Source organism: Phlebotomus papatasi, chromosome 1, assembly GCF_024763615.1.
Source record: "Phlebotomus papatasi isolate M1 chromosome 1, Ppap_2.1, whole genome shotgun sequence".
NCBI classification, from domain to species: Eukaryota; Metazoa; Arthropoda; class Insecta; order Diptera; family Psychodidae; genus Phlebotomus; species Phlebotomus papatasi.
The window spans coordinates 14,208,246-14,216,124 of NC_077222.1; the positions used below are offsets into that span (position 1 = coordinate 14,208,246).

General features: G+C 35.4%; 1 protein-coding gene across 1 annotated transcript; it reads right to left on the reverse strand.

Moving 5' to 3' along the window:
• Positions 1–6,183, reverse strand: LOC129800073 (uncharacterized). Its single transcript, XM_055844451.1, has 4 exons — positions 6,101–6,183; positions 5,431–5,957; positions 230–350; positions 1–166 (listed from the first exon to the last, which is right to left on the reverse strand). The coding sequence occupies exons 1-4, from the start codon at positions 6,102–6,104 to the stop codon at positions 102–104; spliced, it is 717 nt and encodes a 238-aa protein (XP_055700426.1). The 5' UTR covers positions 6,105–6,183; the 3' UTR covers positions 1–101.
• Positions 6,184–7,879: the final 1,696 nt, after the last annotated feature.

The following is a 7,879-nucleotide window of genomic DNA, read 5'->3' on the forward strand; positions in this document are numbered from 1 at the left end:
TATAGATTCACGTTTTATTAATTCATAATAAATTTACTTCACATTTCAATGAATTCACATTTCGCATGAAAACAGTCATGCGAAAAATTTAGCTACTAACTTTAGTAGTCCCTTCCAAAAAAGCATCTGAACAGCATATTAAGCTTGCGCTTAACAAAAACCTTGTCTGAAAAGAAAACATACAATTTTACTTTATATAATTAATTTTATTATATAAAATATATTTTACCTCTCTCTGTCATGGTATTGCAATTACTCAATTCATCCAAAATTGCAACTCTTTCATCAAAATGTCCGCTCATTTCTGCCAAATATTGAGCATGTTTTGTCATCCACTGTGAAGCTTTTTCCTAAGAAGAGGTTTGAAAAAAAAACGAGTGATAATCTTAGATTAGAATATTGTAGGTAAAGTTCTTAACATGAGATAACTCGGAACGCATGCAAATTTAATTCAAAGGTGAGTCAAATTCGTGTAATTATATAAACGATATAAATTTTATATTTAATCCAAAATATCAAGGATTCGAATGGACTGACAGAAAAATTATATTATAGGTGGAATGTAGACTAAAATATCCTCTATAATTTTGCAAAAGACTTTGAACTTATCGATTGCTCAAGAGCCAAGATTATGGTATCTATTTTTTCGAACAGTTTCTCGTAAAGCACTATAACTCTCTAGAACATTTGAACTTCGCAGGACCAACACTAGGAGCGCCACGTTGGAAAAACCAATTTTGTATTACATAAACTCAATTATTACGACTCTTGCTCAACCGATTTTGATGATTATTTCAGAATAATTTTAGAAGACATTTATAACTGTATTTTATCCAAACATCATTTTACTGTTCGAACTCAAAGAGAGAGCAGTTTCGGCTTTTTTTTCAACTTGTCACTGTTCTGGAGCTTAAACGGCAAGATATATCGACTTCCAGTCTTCGATGACCCCCAATAAAAAAAAACAAAATCTCTCGACGTTTGTTTTCATCCCACCTCGCCCCGTTTTTTGTTTTTTTTCTCAAAATTGCCCCAAGCTTTTTCAATGATTTTCGGATATGTTGTAGAGCTAGTCCAGGCGAACATTCCACCCAAACATAACTATGACCGGAAAATTCGCCTTTTTTAATTATTGAAGGTCAAAGGTCAACTATTTTGGAGAGCCAATTTTTCAACCGATTTGGTTAAATTTTAATTTCTTGGAATATGTAATTTCGAACCCGACTGCATTGGTTTTCGATTTTTTGATTTTCAAATGCTTTTGTGAATTCTGAATCAATTTAGTAGCTAGCAGATCAGTAAACACCAAAAGTTCATGCGAAAAACTAATTCACGATGAGCTCTATCTCGTGAGTTCGAGCATTCCGCAAAGCTGGGATGCTTTGCCATCTTTTTTTTTGCTCAAATTGTGCTATATGTCCGATTTTGTCGATCTACTCTACTATGTTATTATATTTAAAATAAATGTTTATGACCTCTATACATTAAGAACAGTTTTCGTCAAAAAATTGCTTTTATGAAAGATATTCCCTGTAGTACTGCAGGTAAAAACGTCAAAATTCTGTCAAAAATGCAATTTTTTTACAAAAATTTTTCCCAATTGTATATATAATACACAATGTGTAGATGCCATTAAAGAAAAATTCGTACAAAACTTAATCATTCTTTGATATTACTGTAGTTCATCACATGATCAAAATATACCCGCTGTAGTCAAAAAACGTGTTTCAAAACAAATAAATAGAATTATCTCGTTTACCGTCCAATAGATAGGACCAAGTTTTGAGGCAAAAATATAGAAGATTCTGTTCTATATTTCACTATCATGTTTCTGTCAATTCATTTACATCCTAGATATTTTGATTTAAATAAAAAGTTTGTAATATTTCAGAAATTTGATTCCAAATCTTGTCTTTCATATATTTTGCATAAGATATTAAGTGAGATTCTTAACAATCTCATCTACTATTTTATAACTTTCCGAAAAATTTCCTTTTCTCAGAAAATTTCTCTTTGCCCCAAAGTTGTAGTGCTTTGTGAGACTCGTCAAAATCAGTCAAATATAACCGGAGATATGGCGTTTTGAATTTCGTGAACTTTAACCTCTCATATCTCCGGTTCTATTTTAGCCACAGCGAACAACCCCACGCCATTTTCTGGAAACTTCATAGCCTAGAATATCACACTCTAAAATTTGATTAACTTGCGCAATGGCGTTTTTTAGAAAAATGAGTTTGAATTTTGACGCTATCGCAGCGGAAACGAAACCAAAAACCCAAAATTTAGGTTAAGATGTTAATTAGAACCGGAGATATAGGCCGGTTAATTCTCGAACTTTTACCCCTTATAGCTCGGGTCAGGGGTTATTGATCTACTTAAATATTTTTGTTTGATAGGTATAATTTGCGCCTACAACACTAAAATTTCATCACGATGCACAAAGGAATTTTTGAGTTGTTTAACTAACAAAATTGAAAAAAATTGTTTTGCATAATAGCGCCCTTAGCGCTGGTTTTATGAACTTGCGAAATTAAGTTTTATGAACTTGCGAATAGAAAAATTAAGTTTTTAATAATAGCGCTCCTAGTTGTGGTTTCACCAACGTTAAATCAGATTAGTGTTTTCTAAAACGCCCTCAATGATCAAGTTCCGAAAATTTAAACCGGAGATATGGCCATTGATAAACCTAAATATATATGTACAAGAACCGTTTAAAATCGAACAAACGTCAAATGAAACTTCCCGTCAAATAATTTCGTCAGATATCTTTAAGATTTCTGTAGAGAAAATCTACACCTCTACAGAATATCTGCAGATAATTCTGTAGATATTCTTACGAATTTTATTTGGGCTTGGGACAAAATTCGTCAGAATATTTCGGCAGATATTCTGACGAATCCTATTGCATACTCTGACGAATTTATGTAGATATTCTGCCGATTCTCTGTAGATTTTTTCTACATTCCAGACTTTCCAGACAAGATGTGTCAGAAGAGATGGAAAAATTTTTCACTGAAGTTTGCAAAATTCAATAGAGTTATTTTTTGTGATATCACGGTGTTTATATAAAATAAAAAATTCCGCAACGCCGTGTTATAAGTAGAGAATAGTGAAGTGAAAACTTTAAGCAAGGTGTCGACCTAAATTTCGTATTTTTGTATCATTCCATGGGCGATTTTTAAAAATTAGTATTTTTGCTCGCATCTTTTTACTTATTTAAAATGTTAAATCGGTAATGCTTGTTAAGCAGAACATACCATTTTCTTTATAACTTCTACAGTTTCTTCATAAATCAACAATATTTTTGTGAAGTAATGGACACTATGCAGATTTTCTCGGCAGAAATTCTGCCGAAGATCTACAGATTTCTAGACAGAAATTCTACCGAAAATCACAGATTTTCTAGCAGAAATTCTGCAGAAAATCTACAGATTTTCTCTGAATACACTGGAATATACCGTTACAATTCAAAAAACCTCAGAGTAAAATCGGCAGGTAGAATAATTATTTGACGGGTTGTACGTCAATGGTGAAAACGCTACTTGAACATCCTTACTTTGGCGTTCATTCGGTTTCAAACGATTTTTGCACACCCATGGCCTAAACCATAAAGAGATATAATCATATTGACAAGCCTAGACCTAAAACCATTGATAAGTCTAGATCAGCTTATAAAGGTGTGATTCTTAACCCTCTAACGGTGTTTTCTTTAATATGCGAAAAAAAGTTCTAAAACAATGTTTTCTAGGATAAGTATGATCCAATAAAGTCAAAAAAAACCATCCATTCTTCATTATCTCTTTCAGTTTAGGCGCTAGGTGAGAAAATATAAAATTTTCTTGAAACTCTTTTTGCTTCTAAAATTCACATTTTTAGTTTTTCCAATTTTTTTAAATAAAATATACAAAGTAAAATGACATATCTTTCAGTAAAAAATAAATTTATTTTATTCAGTTAACTTTAAATCGGTATTTTTTATGGAAATTGGAAATGAGTTTTTTGCACAAATATTTTTTGTTGCTTTTTCTCTGACCTGTCACACAAAACTGGGAATAGCAACAAAACGAAGAGTCAAAATAAGTTCAAACTTTCAAATTTTCCAAATATCTCAGAAAGAGAATATTTCCGAAAAGAGCATCCCTCATTTTTGGCATTAGGGATGCTCCAAACATATACCCTGTAAATTTCAGACCTATCGAAGAAAATCTACCAATATACTGATTACAATAGGTGTGATAATACAAGAATCACACCTAATTGATCTCTTCTCGGGTCAGGGAGTTTAACCCTTTAAGGACGATTGGAACACCGGTGTCCCATAAAGAAAATAATTTTTCCTGACTACCTCAAGTTATTTTTTTTCTTATATTTGTACATAATTGTGAAGTTGAAGGTTGAAGGAATCTCGGATATTTTTTTGCAAGTTCCCAGCTATTTGCTACATAGTAAATATTTAAGCTCAAAAATGGCAAATTTTTAAATTCTCATATTGAAAAATGATTTTAATTATGTTTTATACTTCCAATCTTTTTTAATTAAAACCGTTTTGGAAAAAGAAACTACAATACTCAAACATAATATTTTTCATTTGATTGAAAATTATTATTCATTAGTATTGTCAGAAAATTGATTTAAATTATTGGGCTATTTTTGTCTCTATCGCTGGTCATGTCAGTTAAATGTTGAATTAGATTTGTCTATAAATAATCAAATAACCATCTCTAGATTGAAAATTGTTCAAGAAGAGGACATTTGCAATATCATTGACCAGTAACATTGAAACAACAACACGTTCTGAAATAATTTTATAGAACTGTTTCATAGAAAAAATAGGGCTATTACCGTAACTTTACCGATTGTGGCCGATGCAGTCGGGTTTAGAATTAAAAGATCTATCAAAAATGTCCAAATTCGTCCAAATCTGTTGAAAATTAGGCCCCCCAGGTTGGTTGACCTTTGACCTTGAATAATTCAAGATGGCGAATTAACCGGTGAAAGGTGTCTAAGGACGGAATGTTCAGCTCGACTAACTACAAAACATACCCGAAAATCATTGAAATCGCTAGGGCCAATTTTGAGATAAGTCAAAAAATCTTAGTAGGGGTTGGAAGGGGTGGAGGGTGATTTGGGTAAGTTAGTTCGCTATATTATGCTGACTTGTGGGGAGGTCACCGAAGACCGGAAGTTAATATCTCTTACCGTTTAGCAGCTAGCATCGTGAGAATTTGAAAAAAATTGGATTGTGAAAACTGCTCTCTCTTGGAGTTCGAGCAGTTAAAATGCACCGAATCAGACTCTCTTGGACTTTCCAAGGTTAGATATAAGACGTTTCATTGATTTTATTTATTGGTTAAATTTTTATTCTTGATTTTCGGTCCGTAAAAAGTGTCTCGTCGTTAAAGGGTTAAGTTTGATATTAATCTTACTCACCATTAATTTCTTTTTCTCACAGACATTCATGTCCTGGTTTTTCTTAGAAACCTCAGCATAGGATGGCCTTTTGGTTTTTTTCACTGTTATCCATCCCTCCTGCGTCCCCGGCCCTTGGTCTCCTCCTGGCTTCTTTTGATTTGACTTTTCCTCCACTGCTTTCTTTGTCGGCTGATTCTCGACCACTTTCTCAGACGATTTTTTTGGGAGCTTCTTAGCCGGCTCCTCCAATACCACCACCGGTTCTTCCTCCACCACTTCCACCGGTTCTTCCTCGACCTCCACCGGCTCTTCGCGCTCCTCCACCTCTTCCTTCACCACCTGGAGCTCAAAGTGTGGTTGCGCAGGAGCAGGTTGGCAATATTGAGGAGGGACCGGGTATGCATATTGCAGGAAAGGCTGCTGGTAGTAGTATGTTTGTGGGGTTTGTGACACCGGATGTCCGTATGTAAAATATGAGTATACGGGCATTCCCGTGTGCCCAGCCGACCCTGCTGACTCATAAAATTGTTTGCCCTGCGCATTATCTGTAAAGAAAAAGAAATGCAACACGTGTTTTAAAGAAACCTCGTCTACCTCGTTTTAAATAACACAGTCTTCTACACACACGTTTCCCGTGAGGGCAATTCATTTTAAATCCTAATTCTAAATTCTTTCGTCATATATTTACCCATTTTCAGAAAAAAATCCAGAAGTCGATTTCCGATGAGCCGTGCGTCTCGTGTCGTGCGCCTCTTAAGTTTGAAACTATAATAAACCATAATTTACCTCAAACCTCTAAAATTCCATACATCAAATTTTCCACTAGAGGCGCTACAGTAGGGGAATTTATAACATACCTACTGGCAACTGATACTTCCACTCCCGCCATATTTAAAAAAAAACCGTAATATTTTTTTAAATACTAAAATTATATTTTTTAAATTATAAAAGAATATAAGAATCACTGAATAAAATTCTATTAGTGCTAACCAAAGACTTTACATCCATAATGCCCACATCTTAAAATAACAGAAGTTCTTCCATATAGAGATCAGAATTTGCGGGACTTTGACTGTTTCCTGGCAATTACCATTATAATACATCAAATTAGCAATTTATCCTATTATCATCCTGCACTGAAATCATTGAGTAAGTTTTTGCTGGTGCTGACCAGCTACCTAACTTCCAAATACATGCAAAATGGGGATTCTGGAAGTTGGGATGAGGATCTGGGAGACTTTGACGGTTGACTGGGAATTCTCATGTGGTGCACCAGATTCAGTATCTATCCCACTATCATCCTGCACTGAAATCATTGAGTAAGTTTTTGCTGGTGCTGACCAGCTACCTAACTTCCAAATACATACAAAATGGAGATTCTGGAAGTTGGGATGAGGATCTGGGAGACTTTGACGGTTGACTGGGAATTCTCATGTGGTGCACCAGATTCAGTATCTATCCCACTATCATCCTGCACTGAAATCATTGAGTAAGTTTTTGCTGGTGCTGACCAGCTACCTAACTTCCAAATACATACAAAATGGAGATTCTGGAAGTTGGGATGAGGATCTGGGAGACTTTGACGGTTGACTGGGAATTCTCATGTGGTGCACCAGATTCAGTATCTATCCCACTATCATCCTGCACTGAAATCATTGAGTAAGTTTTTGCTGGTGCTGACCAGCTACCTAACTTCCAAATACATACAAAATGGAGATTCTGGAAGTTGGGATGAGGATCTGGGAGACTTTGACGGTTGACTGGGAATTCTCATGTGGTGCACCAGATTCGGTATCTATCCCACTATCATCCTGCATTAAAATCATTGAGTAAGTTTTTGCTGGTGCTGACCAGCTACCTAACTTCCAAATACATACAAAATGGGGATTCTGGAAGTTGGGATGAGGATCTGGGAGACTTTGACGGTTGACTGGGAATTCTCATGTGGTGCACCAGATTCAGTATCTATCCCACTATCATCCTGCACTGAAATCATTGAGTAAGTTTTTGCTGGTGCTGACCAGCTACCTAACTTCCAAATACATACAAAATGGAGATTCTGGAAGTTGGGATGAGGATCTGGGAGACTTTGACGGTTGACTGGGAATTCTCATGTGGTGCACCAGATTCAGTATCTATCCCACTATCATCCTGCACTGAAATCATTGAGTAAGTTTTTGCTGGTGCTGACCAGCTACCTAACTTCCAAATACATACAAAATGGAGATTCTGGAAGTTGGGATGAGGATCTGGGAGACTTTGACGGTTGACTGGGAATTCTCATGTGGTGCACCAGATTCAGTATCTATCCCACTATCATCCTGCATTAAAATCATTGAGTAAGTTTTTGCTGGTGCTGACCAGCTACCTAACTTCCAAATACATACAAAATGGGGATTCTGGAAGTTGGGATGAGGATCTGGGAGACTTTGACGGTTGACTGGGAATTCTCATGTGGTGCACCAGA

What these genes read in the sequence shown, in the direction of transcription:
- LOC129800073 (XM_055844451.1), bottom strand. An exon ending in GTGAGAAAAAGAAATTAATG is followed by an intron (nt 351 to 5,430) that starts GTGAGTAAGATT and finishes ACCTCTTCTTAG; the next exon opens with GAAAAAGCTTCACAGTGGAT. An exon ending in CAATACCATGACAGAGAGAG is followed by an intron (nt 167 to 229) that starts GTAAAATATATT and finishes TTTTCTTTTCAG; the next exon opens with ACAAGGTTTTTGTTAAGCGC.